Source organism: Coloeus monedula, assembly GCF_965178545.1.
Source record: "Coloeus monedula genome assembly, chromosome: 19".
NCBI lineage: Eukaryota > Metazoa > Chordata > Aves > Passeriformes > Corvidae > Coloeus > Coloeus monedula.
In genome coordinates, this window is record NC_138799.1 from 7,979,686 (window position 1) to 8,001,179 (window position 21,494).

Sequence of the window (21,494 nt, forward strand, 5' to 3'; positions counted from 1 at the left end):
TTTCTGAACTCTATGATGACAGTCCAAACCCCAGAGTGCACTGGCCAAAAACCCACATACTTGAGATCAGCAGGTATGAAGGTTCTAAACACTTCCTATTTGTAATCCTCAACACTTTACATTTGCACTGGTCCTGCCTAATGAGGCTTTGACAGACTTGGCTATAAAGAGATTTGTTCTGGACCAGTGAAGGTGGAGGATGTCCTGTGGTATAGGGAGTCCTGACTGCTCAATCGTTTCTGAGTGATGGTGGCTGCTGGAAAGTGACATCCATGTGGAGAAGGTCAAAGTCTTGGTCTGAGACAAGTTTGATTTAAGTCTGCATCATAATGATGCCTTCCAGCATCTCTCAAATAAGGGGCTAAGTGTTGTTTGCCAAGGTTTAGAAATTTATTGCAAAAGCACTTTTTAGAGTTAAAAATCTCCCTGTGGTTTTGGTGATTTATAGATTTTATGGCCATTAAGTTCTTCTAGCATGACTTTCATTGTATAATACAGTACAAGTGGTTCCTGTGTCAGGGTCGTTGCTTCTGGCTTTGTTCAAGGTCAGGTTTAGACAGGTTTAGAACGGTGCTAAGGGAGTTGTTTCCCTCTCCTGCCTACTTCCCTCCCCTTGTTAACCCTGTCCTGTGAACTTTTGATGATGTGATGGTTCTGTGGCTGCCTCACTACCTTGATATCCACCTCGCTGCTTCTCTGTCTGGGCAGCACTTGGTCATTTAATAAAAATGCATCGACCTTTTCTTGTGAGAAATGCGAACTCACCCCTGGAAGGAACAGCAAGGACAAGCTGTCATCACGTGTAACATTTCATTGTGACTCAGCTTAGATGTGTGTACTTGAATGGCAATTGCCCTGTTCCAGGTCGCATTTATCCGGATGGCTCCCAGGGCAGCATGAAGCATCTCCAGGACCGCTTCCACCTTCTCCATTCTTGGCAGGCTGTGCAGCTCCAGCCCACTGCAGTCACACAGGAACCTGCAGGGAGCTGTCCAGCCAAGGGGGGGAGGGACATTGTGCCATCCATCCAGGACATTGTGTTTGTCTCTGGTCCCTCCCAGAGTCGGTGTTGGCAGGATGCCCATCTCTGTAATAGCTGTACACCGTGTTATTCCCAGTCTTACAGGAAGTGCATGGATCCTGTCCAAACCAGGACGATTGAGATATGGGAGCTGCTGGCTCTTCAGGGCGAACAGGGTGAGGTTTGCAGTGGAGTGGGAGCATCTCTCTGCTGCTGCAGAGGCACCAGCACTGCATTTTGTTTGGCACCAGCTTGTTTTTCCGTCAGCATTTCCCCCTATGCACTGACCGAGCTGCAGCCCTGAGGTTCACCTCCTTCTGCAGGCAGACTCTTCATAGAGAGATTTTAGGAAAACATGGACAGAAAACCACCCAGTCCATGAACACATTAGGCAGACTCAGTCCATCAGCCCTCTTGGTGGGGAGCCCTCCATGCCTGGACCACAGTCAGCAGTGGCAGAGAGACAGATGTAAAAATGTCTGTTCATCTGAAGATGGTTACAAACCATGAAACTGCTTTACTCCATGGTGAGGAAACCTCACCATAACCAGTGAGAATTCCTTTATTGAGCTGGTCCAGTGAAAGGTGCTCTCAGAAGGCTCCTTTATTCATTTTCATCCTCAATTCAATGAGCATTCCACCTCATGTTTCATATGTGTGCCTTTGCTACAGAGCTTTGCTGAGCCTTATCACTGAAGGGTAAATTGCATCCTTGTTACTGTATCAGTAACAGTACTTTTGTGGGCAGGTGACGCACAGCAGAGACTGGAAAAGCACAAAAACCTCTGGTTTTTTGGGGGCTGGTACATGTTCAGCTATTAGCAGTGAACTGGCTTCTCTGATCCAGCACTGCAGTGAAATGGAGCTGGGTGAGGGCCTTGCAGTATAAATCTGTTGTGATTTCTGCATTCTCTCTCCTCTTGATTGTAACTCCTACAAGGCGCCTTTATGTTGGAAGAACATAGATGCAAGCACAGTTTTGGCAGGCTGGGAGAAGGCAGCAGCAGCAGAAGCTCTTAGTATACAGTTCCTTCTCTGATTTTTAAAGGGGTTCAGCTAGTTTAGAAATAATGTTTTACTCTATATGTTGTACCTGGAATTGGGGTGAGGTACAATGGGAAGGATAAATCAGTCCACTCACCTCTTGTATAGATGCTCCAAAGCAGAACTGCACATAATCTGATTGGCATTTGTAGGGGATGTTCTACACAAGAGATAATAATTTGAGCTCCAGTGACCATTTCTTACCTTATTTCTAGGGTCCATCTAGGAAAAGCTATCCTGATTCCCTTAAACAGTGCCTGTTTGTTTTTACAGTGAAAGGGTTGGTTGGTTTTGCTTTCCAAGCAATTCATTTTCATGTCTGTGACCCTGGGGTGACATGTTGTCATAATAACTACAGGGAACTTGTATTCACTGGAAAAATCAAAATGACAATTTTTGGTCAGGCTGTGCTTGGTTTGATTTTAATGTGGGAAAAAATGAATTCATGTACTGATACACAAAGCATCAACAGATATCAAAAATAAATCAGCGTATACCACTGGGAGATGATAAATATATGCATGTTGACAGAAAAGGCAAGTTACATCCCTACTAAAAGGCAGTTGGAAAAAGCAACTGTAGAAATGAGCAAGATCAAAACAGTAACTTCTTAAAAGGCATTCGAAGGAAACAGAACAAGAATTTCACAGAACAGGACCAGCCCTGTGGACCTCTGTGCTGTGCATACAGGCATGAACAGTCCTGTCCCACACACAGGTGGACAGAAATGCCTCTCAAGTGGCTATTATCCTGAGTGACAGCTGGACTGGGAACAGTGACCTGCTTACCTGAGCCTGAGAAATGTGATTTTCCAGCTGATGGAAGTCACCACATCATTACCCAAATCTCTTTTTTAAAATCTGCCTTTTCCTACTTAGTCCCCAGGCCCAGCACACTTTGCAGTCCATCTGTTTCTGGATAAGAAGAGAAGGTGAAATCACGTGTCAGTTGAGAAAATTACCTTTGTGTCAGATCCCATCTTTTCAGTAGTGTATACAATGAGCTGAAAATGCTGGGTCCAGTCCCTCACTGAGCTTCTTACAATACCAAGACTGATTGATAGCAGATTAATTGGGCACACTTCTAAAACACAAAAGTACAATCCCATCATAGTTGTGCACCTTCATCTCTTTTGGGGCTTTTTGTATTGCCTTTTGGATCTTTCTTCCATTCAGCCTTGTAACCATTTAGAAGTACTAATGTTGACCAGGCTATGATGGCTAGTAAGGATGCACAGTGCAGGCAGTCCTGTAACATGAAGCACACTTGTACAGCTTCTGAGGTTGTAAAGAACATTCATTTTCTATGCATGAAGGCTTTGTATTTCTGTCCCTTCCTACACAAAAATACTGGCTGATTATCATTCCTTCTAATGTCTTTCCCTGGTGTAGATCAACGAGCAATGTGGATTTCTATGTGTGATTTTATACAGTTTCCTCCACTGCAGGAGGAAATGAATGACATTTCTCTATAGGGGAATTGCTCGTGACATGGGAATGTGAGGTCTGAGGGGGCTTCTGGGCTGTTGCATTGCCCGGAGCTGGCAGCTGCAGCAAGGCACTTAGAAAAGATTAACACTGTGTGAGTGCTCTGGTCAGGAATCTGGCTGCTTGTGCGAGCTCATGCAGCAAGGGCTCCTTCCTTCCCTCAGCCCCTGGTAGTTTTGCTGTTGGTTGGGGGGTTCCTTGCTACCCCCTCTCAGCACTGACAGTCCAGACTCGTGCTCATCCACTGCTGTCACAGCCTGCTTATCCCTGCTCCTCTTGTCTTGACGTCAGAGGAGTCAGCTGCTGTTCAAATCTGTCACCCTCATTCCAGACTTGGTAATTATCCCACCATAATGACAGGCACTTACTGCTCATTTCCTTCTCTGGTCTTCAGGGAAGGACGTTATCTCCCAGCCACACTTTTCTAAAGGTTAAGATCTTTCCCTTCAGCTAAGTGGAATATTGTTCCTTTAATCATACCTTTCTGCCTGATGTTTGTCTTCTTAACTAATGTGTGTCTCCCTGAGCTGGATTCATCCCATACTCATTCCTCCCAGGATTTGTGTCAAAGCATTAATTTGCCGTGAAATTTCCTTCATTCAGTTTAATTTCAGGACTGCTGCTCAGGCTTTTTCATTTGAGATCAGATCTCAAGACCTACATTTCACGCTTGATATCTGTGAGCATGCCAAAAGCCAACCACATTCCCTTTTAACAGCTGGGTTCAAAATTGATTTCAGGAGACCAAGCTGAGAGAGCTGAGGATGCCCAAATTATGCTGCCCTGGGCAGGCCTCTCACTGGCTGTCAGACCAAACTCTTTCTGAAAGTAGATGTTGTGTGTGAATCACAGTGCTGTGTGCTGGTGGCATATTGGTGCGTTAGCCCTGTGCATTAAGGAGAGAATATAACAATAAAGCACATAGTCAAGAGAAGTGTCTGTCTGAAGTGTAACACTTGCTTTGTAACTTTCAGGCTAGAAATCCAGCCTGTGAGGATTTGCTGACAAAACTGGGTGATAACAATACCTTGTGAGTGCTGTTGCACTTAGCTGTTTTTGACCTGTGAATCAGAGATGAACAAGTGAAGTGCCATCGTACAGCTGGCACAAAAGTGGCTTGTTCTGATTTTGTGTCAGCCATGCAGTCTGGAGCCATTGCCTGGATTTCAGCACTGGCATTAGGCTCTGGTTTGGTGAATTTTCTGAAGCTTCTGTTTGGCTCTGAGCACTGTGTTTTCACTGGTGTATCCCTGGAGACCCCCGATGTCTGAGCTGCTCACTGTGACCTACCTACCTGACTTGCTCTGCTCTCCCTACCCTCTCGATCTCCTTCCTGCTGGCCTTTGGTATTTTGTTTGTTCTTTGCAAACCATAACACCTCAATTAAAATGCAGTTGTGTCAGCAAGGAAGGCACCAAGAAAGTGCTTTCTGGCACTGTGGGCCCCACCTCTCTCCCCAGTTTTACTACAAAAAATGATAATTATTCTGAGAGTAGTTCCTGTTTGGCTGATGTCTCGAAACTAAAAGCCATGAAAAACATTACTCTGTGTAAGTTCCCTTTACGTACTGATGAGAACAATCACACACACCACAAGCTGCAGAGAGGAAGAGTATTTTCACTAAAAATCAATCCATGCTGCAGCACTTGTAGATAAGCCTGATGTTATGCAAACATTTTCCTGCTCCTCATTTAAAGGAAAACATGCTGCACCCACATGACCAATTGCCTCATGTGTCTCTTGTGATCTGACTATTTTCTGCTGTATTTGACTTATGCTAATGGGGACGATAATGGGCTGTGCCTTGCTTCAACTTGTCACAGCTTTTGCTAACAGCCTTGTTTTCCCAGACAACCTTGGCTTCAGTTCTGGTAGCTGTGGAGGAGAAGGTGTTAATGCAGCCCTGCTTATTTTAGCAAGTGAGTCAATCAGTGGTTTTAGGAAAACAGTTCAACACATTAACCCTTTGTTTCCAGAGCAACACAAAAAAATCACTGTAGAGTGAACAGATGGCTCAGCATATTTTTAGCCTTGCTCTCTGTTCCCATGGTATTCCAGACTGTGTGGGATTCCCCATAGACTGTTGTAAGACTGGTGGGCCCAGCCAAATGTCTTGTTTTGCAACACAGCATCAGAGGGAAGGAGGGAAATGGAATCCTGTTTAAATCAGCTCTAAGTAACTAAATGAAAGGTTCTCAGTTCTCACATATCATAGATGGCGGGGGAGACTGTATAGAGAGGTTGGTCATGTGATTCTGGTGCTTGCTCATTGTCAGCTGCTATGTTGCATTAGGAGGGACAAAATAAATGTGAATTACTCTTCTAGGGGTGTTATGTGTGTACACAATTGATACATCCAAAGGCATAGATTGGCAGAGGAAAAACTCACCAGGATTTTGGTGGTTTCTGGCTTGAAGACAGAATGGGGGAAGATAGTTTCTGTAGCTGTGAACTGTCTCTTTGGGATGTGTACTCTGAGGAAGTTCTGAAAACTTCTTAATTCCAGGCATTGATCCTTTCTCAAGTGAGGTCAGATTCAGAGCTATTCACATGCGCTCTGTTTCAAAGTTTATTGGTGGTACTTTGTGGTTGTAAAACGTTTTGTTGTGTAAGTAGAGAGGTTAACCTGTAAGGTATATGATGTGAGGGAAGGGGTTCCTTAAGTGCAATGACTTTTGACCTCAGCTATGGTTAGACATTCTAACTGTAAGGATGATAACTAGAAAATTGGAGTATGTAACATGGCAAGAAATTTGTTGTTAACCCATATTAGGTTTGTGTCATCATGTATTAAAGACTGCAAGTGATTTCTCAATATGGAACAGAAATCATAGCATCAATTTTCCTAACACTGCCCGTATTTCTGTTATACACAAACATTCATTGAGGCTCATTAAGTATTGTATTCTCTTAATAGCTTGTGTGCATATTAGAATGTTTTGAACAAATCCATCCCTAATGTGTTTTCTCAGCAGTACTGTGGCTCAGTCTTTTACCATCAGAAGATAATAAAATGCTGTTAATATAACAGAATGCTGAAAACAAGGTGATGACAAGGGTGTGCCCCGTGGGGCAGATGTCATTGCAACAGAGCACAGTTTAGAAATACCTGTATATTGTGTCAGATCATCAGCGTGCCTATTGTTCCATGTCCAGTCGAGCAGATGTATTCGGAGATAACAGACACCAGCCTGTAGCATTGAGAAATTGAAAGTCAGACTATAGTGGGCAAGTGAGACAGGGTAAAAAACCCAACAAGCTACAGCATGGACCAGCTCCATGCAGGTTTCACTGCTGCCCACAGTATCACTGCCTTTATGGTGCACTGTGAGTGTCGTGTCAGTATTGCCATCACCATTTTAAAGAAGGGGAAGTCAAGGCAGATGAAGTAATTTGCTGGTAACATCATGCTCCTGGAAGACTTGCTGATCTGTCCCCTGTGCCACAGCCCCATGGCCACTGCATACCATGTCTTTCCCCAGCAGCATGGATCTCCCAGTCTAGATAAACCCTCCTGCCCTGGGGGCTGTGATGTGGATCCTATAGCTCCTGCCCTCCTCTGTCCAGAAGCTGAGACGAGGAAGTTCCTGCCCTCCTCTGCTCCTTGTCCCTCTGTCCTGTGCTTCTCAGCCCAGCTCAGCAGATTGGAGCTCTGTGTCCCTGCCTTTGGGAAGGGCAGCAGCTGCCCTGCTGTGTGTGCTGCAGATCCACAGTGCTCCACCATTCCCGCTTCAGCAGTTCCACTGCACTCACCACCTGTCGCCCACCTGAGCCCAGGTGATGCTTGCACAGAGCATCAATAACACATCAACATAAGAAGCTTCCTTTTTCCTCTGAATGCACTCAGCCACCTGCAGTGCGTCTGGAGCCACCTCTTTCTTTCTGTGCCTTTATGATTCACTGATAGATTTCACACACTCCACATGGTGGATGTTTTCTCCATCTGGATAACTGGTGTGTTGGGGTCTCCTCACCCCTGCCATGGAGCCCTGGGAGAGGGGCCCTGGGGGCGAGACACGGGGTTTCCTTGCCCCTGGTCAGCCTCATTCCCCATTGGTTGGTTTGTGTTCCCCGGTGTGGGCAAGGGCCCTCGGGTCCCGTGACTGGAGGAGTTCCTGAGCAGAGCCCCGGCCATGCGGCTGGAGAAATAAACATCTCTGAAACATCTACCACCAATCTGTCCATATATATTTCCTTTCCACGGGACTCCTGGTTTGATATATGCTTGTTACAGTAATCCCCGCAGTAGCAACTGGTGGAGGAATGCGGGCAAGACACTGATCCCTGAGGAAAATTTGTGAGTAAAAAACCACTCTAGACCTCTCTCTTCTCATCTTGGTTTGGATATTCTCTCTGGACTATGGAAGAATCGTGGGAAATGGGACTCTCTGAGTCACAGAAAAAAATGTATCTAGAAGTAAAAGGAATCCTTGAACAACAAAACAAAAAAGTAATGCAACCAGGAGATGTAGAACATTTTTTTAACTGGCTTTTCAAAAGGTTCTCCTATATTTCTCAAGACTTACTTTTTGGTGTCGAACCTCCTGGATCTTGTGAGGGGTGTTTCTGGGATGAGATCTGGGATAAGGTAAGTGATCAAAGAGAAGCTTTTCGTGCATACCTTATAATCAGGGAAGGTCTTGAGGAGCATGTGTATGGTCCCATTACCCCTAAAGCAGAAGATCATACTTATCCCGTGGCCGAGACTGCGCGGCCGCCATCCCAGGAGCGTGTGACTGCAGCCATGCCGGCGGAGGTGCCTGCGCTGGATGTGCCCAGCCCCCTCGGGAGCCCGTGCCTTATCGCAGACCCCATCCCTGTCTCGGAGTCCCCGGCCACGCGGCCGCGAGTGAGGGAGCGCTGCCACAGGCGCCGTGGGTGTCGTGGGCCACGAGCAGCCAGGAACCGGGCATCGGCGTGGCAGCCCGCTCTGAGCACACGGCTCGGAGAGCCCTGCGGAGGGAGAAGCGGCGGTTTCTGCAGCGACACGAGAAGCCACGCAGCGCCGAGCCGGAACGGGGCCGCACCCAAAGCAGCATGGAGTTTGTGGAGCAGAGCCACTCACAGGGCACGGAGCCAGCGGCGATGGCAACGCGGGGCCGCGCAGAGCCCAGACACGCGCCGGAGCAGCGCCGCTCGGAGAGCGCGGAGCAGCCGCAACGCGGGGGCCCGGCCGAGACGTCGGAGTCGGTGAGGCGGCGGCCACGCGGGACCAGCAGCCACGACAAACACGCAAGCGCGTGATAGGAGGAGTTATAGCAATGAAAATTACAGGAACTGTGAAATGGTACAATGTAAAAAACAACTATGGATTTATAACACGAGATGATACGGGGGAAGATTTATTCATCCATAGAACTGCCATTAAAAAGAATAACCCTAAAAATTACCTGCAAAGTGTAGGAGATGGCGAAGTTGTACAATTTGATATAGTGCAAGGAAAGAAGGGTTTACAAGCAGCAAATGTTACTGGGCCTGGAGGTATTCCCGTCAAAGGCAGCCATTATGCACAAAAGTATAAACAATATCCGTCCCAGCAACTTCCCTACCCACAGCCTACTTTCCCCTTTTACCCTATACCCAATATGAACCTTTTCCTAAGTTTACCCCATCCCCAGTTTATTCCTAATCCGTTTTTCACCCCATGGCTTCCCTATACAATTCCCTTTCCCTACAATTCCTCTCCGATGCCGAGGGGGGGATGAAAAGAGGGATGGAATAAATTAAACCCTCTCCTGCCTCAGTTTCCCCACAAAGCATGCCCGGAGAGTTCTGTCTCCCTTCTGTCAGCCCTAAGATGTTCCACAGAATCTGTTTGGACATTTAAGGACTCAGGAGGGTGGCTTGTTTTGTCTTGAAACTGTTCTTGTTATGTTTATCCAGTTGTTTTCATTCTCCTTTTATTAAAATAAAACGGGTGAGATGTTGGGGTCTCCTCCCCCCTGCCATGGAGCCCTGGGAGAGGGGCCCTGGGGGCGAGACACGAGGTTTCCCTGCCCCTGGTCAGCCTCATTCCCCATTGGTTGGTTTGTGTTCCCCGGTGTGGGCAAGGGCCCTCGGGTCCCGTGACTGCGGGGTTCCTGAGCAGAGCCCCGGCCATGCAGCTGGAGAAATAAACATCTCTGAAACATCTACCACCAATCTGTCCACATATATTTCCTTTCCACGGGACTCCTGGTTTGATATATGCGTGTTACAGTAATCCCCGCGGTAGCACTGGTGGATATTTTTCTCCCCTTGTACCAAGGCCCCCATGGACTCAGGTCATATTTGGAAGAAGATGCAATACCATGTGTTGATGCTAAACCCAGGGAAGACAAGTGAATGGACTCCCTTGAATTCGATTAGACTTTTTGCGTTGCAGCCATTAGTAAATGATGGATTTGACAGATTTAGAAATTTGGTCAAAGTTGAGGCCAAGACTACTCAACTTTGCTTATGTCATTTAGGACACAATCCCACGGTCTGCCTTCTAACTTGCTAAATTGGGTGTGCACAGTTAAAGCAGAAACTGAAACAATCCTTTCTGTTTACAGAGAGCTCACAGAGAAACCAACTTTCAGGCTTGAAGCATGCAGATAAAGGAGCAATGAGTGATGCTTGAAATCAAAATTCAAAGCAAATTCAAAGCCATTGTTTCCAGCAGTGATGTATGTTGCTGTATGCTTTGGGATCAGACAGCAGCTGATGGAAATTCATGATGTTGTTTGCAGTGGTATGAATTATTTATGATGCACTGTCTGCCGGGACTGAATGGGTTGGACTTGTGGCTCCAAAATGCTGGCCTTCCACTCCTTACATGTGTGACTGGGAACTGTGGTCCTGTGTGTGCTGTAGGGTCAGGTTCAGGGAGAGCATCACGTATTCCCATGTGACATCCTGAGATGGTGACAGCTCAGATTTTAACCCACTCATTCTAGGCTAGGTAAATCTTCCGGGTATGTCACACCTTCTCAAAAGGCCTCAGATGAGGTACTCCAGTGGCTTTTTATAGTTCCAGACCCTTCCTGTTTTATAGCTATGGTGGGTAAACAATCATGCTGACAAAACAATTGTGCCTTGCTTTTCAATGGAGTCTGCTCAGTTTTACTTTGCAGATAATGGTTCTTTATGTCTTTCTTCTGCTACAGTCTTTTAGAACCTGCAGTTCCCTGTTTGCAGAAGTCTTTATACCTAGTAACAAATAATCACTTGATCTTCCTTTTGCCACATTAAACAGAAAAAACCTCTCCTTTTTTGTTGCAAAAGATGTTTTAATTGTATGTCAGTTCTCTGCAACCTGCCTGTGTTTTCAGCATCTTGTATGACAGTGGGTACCACACTGTGTGAGTGTTAGTTTCTCCAATGCAATGTAAAATAATTTCCCTCATCTTGTGTTGCTTCCCTGAAATGCCTCAATATCACAGAGAAATCTCATTTCTTTCTCCTCCATATATAAATCCAAGCTCATCAAAAGACAGCCCTTCTGACTGAAGAGCTCCAACATCCAGGGCAGCATCAATGCTAAGAACACCTGAATCCAGGGGCTGGTGAAAAGGACAGGGGTGGGTCTCACATACGTGGTGGTCTCATTGCCCAGCCCTGCAGCCGGAGCAGCATTTCATACTGTCAAGGTGTAAACTTACACCCCTTCCAGATGTGGGAAAGGCCAGTCTGTTAAAACCAGGGCAAGCGCAGTTCTGCTGCTCCTTGTATAAATCATGTGGGAAGCTCTCTAATTCCACCCTGCGGCATTTACATGTTTAATCTCCTTTTGCTGTTTTTTTTGAGGTTTCTCACAAATGCTTCTGCCTCAGGAGATCCTGCTCAAATGTTGCTGCTGCAGCACAGCCTGACCTTTTCCTTCAAGTGCTTGTGTTGCCTTGTCACAGCTCCCAGGTGTTCCCTGCTCGCACTTCAGGGCGAGAAGTGCTCACAGACTCCTGCAGTATGAAGGGAAACTGCTGAGACAAATTGTTTATTTCAAATCGCATCTTCTGGCTGTGATTTGGATCCTGCTGTAAGATTGCAGTGGATAGAGCTGGTGTGGGGTCCCTCTGAACTCAACTACTTCTAAATCTTACAAATGTTTTCTGTGTTAACAAAATCTCTTCTTTTTTGAAGACAATTAAGTGAGGTCAATAGAGGTCTGAGTTTTTTCTTGCCTGCAAATGGAAGCAGGATTCAGTTCCAGTCAGAAAATCTTTGCTGGAAAAAAATACTGATGCTGTTTTGGCAGCTTCAGTACAAGAGCTGGCCAGAGGTCTGGAGAGGGTTCCTTGGCTATTCAGTACAGGTGACCCTGTATTGAACTCACTTGCAAGAAAAGATCCGTTTCAGTAAATCTCTTCTGAGGTCTGTCAATGATTTGTCCTCTTTTCTCTCCTTCCTCCACTCCTTCTGCTACAAACATCCTTTCCATTCTGCTCTTTCAAGTGTTCCCAGCCTCCTCATATGTGTCAGAGAGCAGCACAGGGCAAACACCCCTCTGCAGGGCAGTCAGCATGGCTGGGAAACCCAAGGGAAAGGAGGCAAATACTTTGGCTGAAGTGAGCAGTTATTACAATGGAGAAACATGTTTGCATTGAAAGGGTAATCAGCCATTCATTCAGGCAAGTTAAACAATAGGAACAGAGGTTTGGTTTTCTCCAGCTGTTTCCCAAAGAAACATGATTTGTTTCTTCTCTCTGAGATTTATGTCTTCTCTCTGACTATTGGATGCCTACTGAAGGGTTCATTAGAGACATCCTTGCAACTGCCAAAAGAACCAGCTGGATTATTGAGCCTGCAGCTCATTTTTTCTGCCCTTGTTCACTTCCTACAATGAAGAGCTTGTTTGTAATCCTTGATGTGCTGCCTATCACACATGGTGGGGGACTGCTCTATGCAGAGAAGAGTCCCCAGCCCAACACACTGTCCCTACTCATTGCGATGGCTTCTGATGTTAAACTCTGGAGCACACAGTGCTCCCTGTGCTTCCTGTAGGTATCACAACAATCACACACTCATTTCACACTGAATTTTGGTAGCAGTTGGTTTTGCAGTCCTGTGTCCCTTGCCAGGGGATCAGCAGAGCCCAGCACAGCCCAGGAATGTGGGGCCCAGGAGTCTGAGCATGCCCAGGACCGGCACATCCTGTGTGTAGAACTGGGCTGTGCCACCCATTCCATTACCGAGGATGCAGCTGCTATTCCCTCAGTCCCTGGCAGAGGCTGTAGACTCCCCCAGTCCCAGGGGATTGTTGGCTGCAAAAAAGGCTTCAATGTCACCCAGCCTGCCAGGTAGGCTGACAAATCCATAAGTTTCCCAAGGCAATGAATAAATAAAACAACTTTTGATTCATTGTGGGGAGCCAGCTCTTTCTGAGAAGGAGGAGGACAGGACATTATTTCTTTACAAAGTGAAGCAGAGGGGTGATTTACACAATGGGGACACCAGAGAAGATTTAGGGGTAGCTGTGGTTTATTTCACCACAGATTGAAATTTAACTTAATTTTAAGTAATGCCTTCAGTCTGGAATTAACTAGGAAGAGCTTCTTGCCTTATTTCAGAAAGCTACTGGTAAAAATGCATGATCAAGTGCACTGCAGGCTCTTGAAAACTGTGTGCAAATATGCAGGGATTTATGTACCAAATATGTGTGTATATTAGTGCACAAACCCTATGCAAGTATCCACCCAAACATAGGCCCCATTGATCAAAATCCTTTTATCCCCTGACCTGTGCTGGGACCTGTGTTGATTATCCCTGGCTGAAGATGTGAGCACTACTGGTGTTAATTCATTACATCAGGCTGTTCTGTAAATTCTTCATCATCTCCTGCACTGATGTCAGTTATTTGTATTGTAAAATCTAATTGAAAACCTGCAAATTAGGTTTAGGGGAAATTGAATACTGAAGCACTTTGCTCAGGTGATAATTTCATTTACTGTTAAGACATTGCTTAGACCTAAATGTGAACATATCCTCTGTTCCTCCACAGTACACACTCCCAGGCACATAAGATCTCATTTAATTTGATTTTTAAAGGGTAATTTTAGATGTCTGAGCAACTGGTAGACTAAAATCATTGGATCAACTTAGAGAAATAAACTTAATATGCCAGATTCACTGGGAACAACCAGTGACACTACTGTGTTATAGCACAATATTAAATAGACTAGAGGCTTCCCAGCTGGCTGCAGGAATCTGTACATTAAAACCTACAACACAATTGTTTGTGAAGGTGACAGGGATAACACTGACCCAGATTTTCCATATCAAGTGTGTCTCTACTTAATTGGTTTCAGTTGGGATTTTCAGCTAGTCTGGTGTGCATTAACCACACACTATGGTTTCTAGTGAAGTAGCTTTTTTTTTGGAAACACAGATGTGTGTTCTGCTGCTCTAAATTAGTGGGGTTACGGTAATTCCTTGTGATGCCTGGGTAGGAATTTGATCATGAGTCACACCATAGCTGACATCTGGGCTCTGCTGCCCAGCTGGCAGGACTGGAGCTGTGGAAGCCTTCTGCAGTATGAAAGTTTTAAGAAGATGTCTAACTTGTCATGGGTTCTGAACTCATCATATAGCTCCTTGCTTGCCTTGCCTACATAAGCTGACTTTTTTATTTTCCCTAAGAAAAGGAGAGAGGAAAGGATTCAATTTAAGGATCGGATTGTGCCTTTCTCATTCAACACAGAATTTTGCATATGAGTAAAAATTTTGTCATTTTCTCATCCAGATTTGCTTGCTCTAAATGAGCCCTTTGGCTTATCACAGCATTTATTGATACAGAAGGAATTTATAGGCACCGAGAAGTGCTTGAAGGAAGAAGTGTCATGCGCACACATTAGTGCATTATCTGCAGGGCTTTGGGAAACTGCTGGGGTTTTGCTAGCATGTGGGAGAAAAACACACCAGAAAATTGAGAAACTGGGTCATCTGGATTCATTTGGTTCATCTTGCCAGCTGGGCTTTTGTTGCTGCTCAGACTGACATAGCTGAGCTCACACAGATTGTGCTGCAGCAGGATCCTATGGCATCCTCCACGCCTGCTGTCCCTGCTCTCAGCTTGTTCATACTCTTGAGTGTCTGGAGGGCCCAGGCCAAGGGCAGGGTTGTGTGGAGCTGGCTATGAGCTTTTATGAGCAGCAAGAGGCTGCCTCTGCCTCAGTGAGGGTCCCTGCAAGGTACTACATGCAAAGGCACAGGCATGCAAGGGGATGTACACAAGCTCCAGCAGCGTGGTTGTCACAGAAAGAACAGCCAGCTGTGTGTGCACTCACCTCCCTGGACTGTTCTGCCTCTCGCCTTATTCTTCTTCAGCTGCTTGTTCCTCCATTCCTTTTTTTTCTAGACAGCACAATAGCCTCTTCAGTCTAGGCTGTTTTTCTTCCTCTATCCCAAAACCCTCCTGAAAAATCTGCCAGGCCATTTTTGGGGCAAGTGCTAATTTGGTGGGTATGTTTAAATTCAGTATAATCTCATTCTTTTGGTGAGTAGTGATCAGAAAGGCTGAGCTATGAAGGTGAGATTATAAGGAGTAAGTACATTGCTTGTTTGCACAGTGTACTGGACACAACCATTCTCTATGTCATCACATGAATACATTTTTGTACTGTTAATTTTCCTGTACAAAAACGATATTCTCTGCCGTGTCAGGGAAGTTTGTTTTCATTCCAAGTGCCCAATGAGTTTTCTCTCCTATAATCTGGATTCTTCAGGGAATGAGACTGCTATGGGCTGTGCACATCTTTGTCTGTCCTTTCTCCTTCCCTGAGAACTTGTGATAAGAATCACTAAGGTTTAAAGTTCCTCTGCACTGAATGCATGGCAAGAGCTTCCAGAGAAGGAAATTCTGTTGGCACCCTGCTCTGAGAGGATAAGTCGCAGATTCATCCCTTAATAAGCTCTTGAGATCCCCATAGGACAGCATTGATGTGTCCCAGCTGAAGAAATTTTGGTGAGAGCACATGCCTTACTCAGCACCAGTGTCATGTAAGACATGGTTTATCCTTGCAGAACCATTTATTGGCTGGTTCAAGAGAAGAGTGTGGGTATTCTTGTAGTCTTCTATAGAAGATACAGACTGTATCAGAGCAACAGATGATACACCAAGCTCAACACATATTTTATCATCTTTTCTTTTAGGTGGAAAACCTGGCAAAGTACTTGGACCCGAATGATTTGGGGAGAATTGATTTTAAGGACTTCTGTCACGGAGTTTTTGCTATCAAAGGTATGTGCGTATTTCTTAAAAATAATCCTGTTCAGTTCCACTAATGTTTCTCTGATTGCAGAAAATGTAATGATCAAAGACATCCTTTCTTTTAACTGTGGTTATTTGTAGTGACAGTAGAGCAGCTCTGGGAACAGAGCTAGGATATTTTTCTTTTTTGTGCATCTCATATATTAATGGTGAGCAATGCTAGAGTTCCTGTATCCACAGGTGCCTGGGCATTGGTTTACTGCTAATTTTTGTCAGAATAAATGTGTTGTGGCTTAAAGACAAATACACCAGAAGAAAGAGTAGCTTTGTGGTTAACAGGCAGGGCCCAGGTTCGATACTTCCAGATTCTGATCTTGTTCTGCTGCTGATTTACCTTAGGGAGTTAGGGAGCCCTTGGGCTTTTGGTTCTCCACTAGGAAATTTAAGACTATTATATTCCTCTTGAGGTATCTGCAAGGTATAATTAAAATTTTATATATATATATATATATATGTATATATATAAAATATATATTTCAGAGTACTTGGGGTCATGTATTGGAAGGAAATGAGTTAATTACAGTTGGCCATGCAAACCCTGAAGATGGAGACCAAGTGGATTCAGCCACATCCTTTCCAAAGAAACAGTCCTTGACAGAAGACACAGACATTGTTATGCTTTAGAGCTTAACCTAAAGGCAACAAAAAAACAGTGAGGAGGGACTTCAGCTGATTTGCTGCTGATTGCTTTTCTAACTTCCCATAGTGAAATAATCCATCCTGTCCTTTTCTGGATACGTGGTGTGTTCTTTGTAAAGTGTTGGAGTGATGTTAACGCAGTACTTGTGTTCGAGGCACGAGCTCTGGCAAGCCGCTGGTCAGAGAGAGTCCAGCTGCATTACTTCTGTGCATCGCTGAAGCGACTTCAGCTTCAGGAAGGGAGCTGCTGGCTGGGCTGGCTAGCTGGCTTCTTTGCGGAGGGAACACAGCAGGAGCCGATGGGATCGGCTCACATTAGCTCGGAGACAAAGGAAGAGAGAGGCTCTTCTGGTCTGACTCCTAACAGGTTAGAAGTCTCGCAACCCGAACAAGCTTGGAAGGGATGGAATGAGATGGGATGCTCCCCCGAGGCTTGTCCTCAGTTTTATGGAAAGTTTGCAAACCGCGGGGAAAGGGGAAAACAACCAATGAGTTACAAGCCAGGGGAGGATACAATTTAACATGAACCACTGGGGGAAACCGAGAGGCGGGAGTTATAACAGAGAACCAGCGAACAACCGAGTAACCGGGAATTTTCCTGAACCGGGGGAGGTGGCTTGTACCCGGGCACCACCCAGGGGTGCAGCTTAGGCTTCTGAGCCGCCCATCGACCCACCCTCTGAGTCTGCCTCTTGGGGAACTCGATCCAGGGGATGGGCTGGGAGTGATTGGCATCACGCAGCCCCAGCCCCGCAGTGGGCTGGGTCACCACCACGTGATGTCACAGCGCAGAGGCTTCACTTAAGGGACAGGTGAGTGTCACAGTGATCATGGTGTGGTTCCAGGAGTAGCCTCTGGAGAGTCTGCTCTGATGAGATTATTATGAAGTCATAACGATGCAAAAACGTAGAACCACAGCACTTTTAATTAAAGTTTATGGCAGCCAAAGATAGTGTATAATTAGGTAAAATTACAGTGAAAAGCTGTTGTTATCAATGTTCTTGGAGACACTGGCCAAGGTAACACTGATGTGTTTGAAGAGAAGGCAAGAGAGAGCCTAGAAGGAAAGTTACTACATTCGTGCACAGACCTTAAGGTCTCTGCTGGAGGTTTTCCTTGAGCAGAAAATGCTGTAGCAAGCTGAGTTCTAGTTTAAGTAAGACACAAGCTCTGTAAATCGTCTGATGTCTTCTGTAATTCACAGTCTAAAGATGTGCACAAATGCACAAAATATGATGAGGAAGGGATAGAAATGACCCAGAACATCTCTTTCTGTGGTAACTGTGCCCTTGTCCAAGCACCCTCAGGGATGCAGTGGGCAGCTGCATCTCCTCCCTCCTACTGTGGGGACATCGTGAGAATATTGACTTATCAGAGTCATGAGGCCCTGGGGGTTTTCATCCTTGCTCACCTCGTGGGAACTGATTCTTGTGTTCATATCCTAAGGTTTAATCCTGCAAAGATGTGACCAGATCAAACTGTCTGGAGTACCTTGCACTCAAAGTTCGTGAATAGCTTAAAGCCGAGGTGTGGAGCTGTAGGGTCCAAATCGTTTGTGTGATGGTTGTTAGGATGTATCTGGTTGTTAGGATGTATCTGTGAACAGATGCAGAGAAATCACCCAATTCTGCATCATCACCTAAAGCTCCCTTAGCACATCATTAGCATTTCAACACTTACACGGAGTCAGTGCTAAGTGTTTATCATCGAAGCAGCAGCAGCTGTATCTATTTCTGATAAGACACTGTGCTGCATGTTTTCACAGCATCTCTTTAGAAAAGCTGCTTCTATTGCTCATCTCACAGCATGGAAATTTTATTCATCTTTGGCTACCTGCCATATTTTCCTTAAAAATTAAATTGGTTATGTTAAAGTTCAGAAAGGGCATGTCTGCCTTTCAGAATGGAAAGCCTCCACCATGTTGTTTTAGTACAGCCACATCCCAAGGGGAGTAGCAGGCTTATTATCAAACAAAAGCAATTTGTCTTGGCAGCAACAGATTATAAATATGTTTCTTTGACATCTCAGCCTATTACAATTGCTTGGGGCAGTCAGATTAATGGAGCAAAATGAGATGCTACTGTAAATCCAGTGGGGTTTTCAGTAATAGAGTATGAAGTTGTGTTATTTTTAGCAGTGGAAGCCAAATGTTTAAATTCATACTTTACAGTCCTAATGCCTGACTGTATTTCTTCTTTATGAGACTCAAATTAATTTGTCTTATAGATGCTTGCCCTTATAGTATGGTGAAGAAATTGTTTGCTGCACAGAGGTGATACAGTGTCAAGGTTTTTTGGTGGTTCAGTACCTTGAATTTATTTAAATCATGAGGTTCGAAGCATCAAAGAACAAGAAATTCAAATCAGAGTTGACATCTGATGATGTTGGTTTGAGCATCTCATATCCAGGGTTGGATCTCAGTGAAATGCTAAATGTTGGAACTTGAAAAAATCCCAAACATTGGAGTGTTTAGTGCTCCATAAATGGTTGGGAGAGAAACTCCTACCCCTGGATCTAAAATCTGCAGCTTGGCCTCTCTCCTCCATAAACCAGGGCATTGTCTACTCTTGCATGGTACGAATGAGAAGTGTTGTGTTACTCTACAAATGGACATCAAGCCTCGTCTCCTCCTCAGTGCTTCAGAGCTGGATAAACCTCATGACATATGGGTCATGTACCTCTGCAGCAGCTGCTGGGACTGTCAGGTGAAAAGCGTTTCATTTTCTTCAGCTGCTGAGTAGCAGGAGCTGTGGGTAAGGATGTGCTGAGTAACAGTAGGACTTTGGGAAGTAGTGGAGAGGATGTGTTCAAGTGGAGGTAAATAAGCTAGAGGGCAGAAGTGTGTTGGAGGAGCCCATTTCGACTGTGTCTCTGGGGTGGAATACTGGACAGGTATGGTGCTTGCTATTTATGGAAAGCTTTGCTTCTTTTGCTGGTCTTTTGTGGATTAAAGGACTTTGCCTCAGCATCTGTGCTGTGAGTCCATGCTGTCTAGGCTTCTTTCCCCATGCAATTAGGCTCTGCCAGAGCCAGGGATAGGGTTGTCATCGAATTTAAAGTTCTGCAGCAATTTCATTGGAATGCCAGAGTATGAAGGTTTTACTTGTGCTGAAGCTGCCCTCTCTATCTGCTGACTGCAGGGCTTTACTAACTGTGTCTGCCTGTAGAGCAATTGCCATGAAATAACACCTGTAGCCTCTTACCTGACTGCTCTGTGGCACTGCTCAGAGACACCGAGAGCAGCCAGAACATCACTCAAAGGCTGAATTCCCATTAATTTCAGCAGGGTCAGCATGGGAACCATTACTGTTTGCTCAGCAGAGCCAATGGCTGTTCTTGCTGTTCTGAATTTATATTGTACTGATCCAGTAAATGTTTTCTGCCACTCGTAATACTTAAAGGCTTGAGTGGAGCTGTTAATTCCCTGTGCTCTGCAGGCTGGTGGGTTCCACAGTCAGATATGTTTGCAGGACCAGGCTCTAATTGAGTCTGGCCTGTTCCTTGTATTTTAAGATTTCTATTGTCTTTCCAATAGTCTCTCTGCTTTGATATTCTGCTTAGAAGTACCCAAACCCTGACAAACACAGGGGGAGCTCCCCCTACTGCCCTCGGTGTTGCAGCTCACAGAGATGAGAGGGTACTGTATGAGCACAGATTAATACAGAATTAAGATACAAAGGCAGATGTATTCTGACTTTATAGCTTATTTTAACCATGAAAACAGTGCTGACTACTGTGTAGTGTTTGGAGGGTCATGGCTTTTATAACGGGAGAGACTGAGCCATGTCAGACAGAGCATTTCTGCATTTATGAATCTGTGTGCTTTAGCAGAATCACTGTTTTTTCAGATGAAATCATACAGCCTGTTCTCCTGGAGCAAGAGAGTCCTTCCCTCATCCTGTAGAAGTTTTAAGGACACTTTAGTTATGCTCTGTTACGGAATTTGAAAATGGAGAGTTCTAGGAGCTCCTTCATATTCATTCATAATGTGGAAGAAGCACAGCTGTGAATTTATACACTTCCCTAACTGCAGCAATAGCAACCTTTGAATCTTCAAAATAGTAACACAGATCATTATGTGCCTTCAAAAATCCATCTCTGTGCTTCCCTAGATCCTGAGGCATCTAATTACTGCGGTTGGCTGGAAAGCTTCTAGAAGCAGGCTTTATATAAGCAGCTAAAAGTTAAAAAGCTCTGTGAGTTCCTATCACTTTTTAATGACAATTCCAAGAATACAGATTTGCCCAAAGTTTCAAAGAAATGTCCCAAAAGAGATGTTGGCTCTTCTGGTTGCTCAGACTGTGACAGGTTATTTGGACTGTGAAAGAATATGAAAATAATACAGTATGAAATTTGATGGTGTTTTTTCAAAACAAAGTGTTCTAAAGCAGAGTATTTCTGGCCTTCTGTTTCACTGGAGATTATTTTTTTTTAAATATGCTCTTATAGTTTCATTCAGATGCTCCAAGCAAACATATTTCTCAAAAAAACAGTGCCAAGTTTTGGCCATCTCCTTCAACTAACTTTAAAATCTAATTTGCAATCCCATAGCTGAGAGAAGTGTTGTACCAGCTTTGCCCTGAAGATCCAGCATGGAATAAGAAATGGGTATGTTGCAGGCCTGTAAAAGGGAGTTTATTTGCTTCTAATATCTAGGACCAGGACAGCTGCACCAGCATGGAAATTTCAGTAAAGCACATCAGAAAATCCCAAAGTCTATGTGACCCCATTTAGGCTCATAGTTATAGATCTCAAACTTCAATGAGGCCGTACCTGGAGATGGATCTATCCATTCTGGTAAGAATAACTTACTGACAGGAGTGGTGCTTGGGATGGCTCCAGGGACAAGGACTGTCAGTAAATGTGAAGAGCTGAGCTCTCCTGGATTAAATTACCCTGTAGCTGCTCAATGAACTGAAGTTGGTTACTCCTAAAAGTAACTTGAGAGTTTTCTAAGACTTAACTAAATGTCACTAAATACACCCTGAAACCACAAATGAGTCTAATACACCACTAAAGATCCAAGGGTGGATAAAGTAAAAAGCTATTGCTATTAGGAAAAATGCCAGAAACC

The 21,494-nt window shown here is 44.8% G+C and overlaps 1 protein-coding gene across 1 annotated transcript in view; it reads left to right on the forward strand.

Moving 5' to 3' along the window:
* Positions 1-21,494, forward strand: part of RAB11FIP4 (RAB11 family interacting protein 4) — a gene marked incomplete at both ends in the record, with an annotated part of 114,817 nt that overhangs the window by 24,185 nt on the left and 69,138 nt on the right. Inside the window, one exon of the mRNA XM_082294199.1 lies at positions 15,664-15,751. Within this exon, the coding sequence (XP_082150325.1) occupies positions 15,664-15,751 (88 nt within the window). The remainder of the gene's footprint in view (positions 1-15,663; positions 15,752-21,494) is intronic.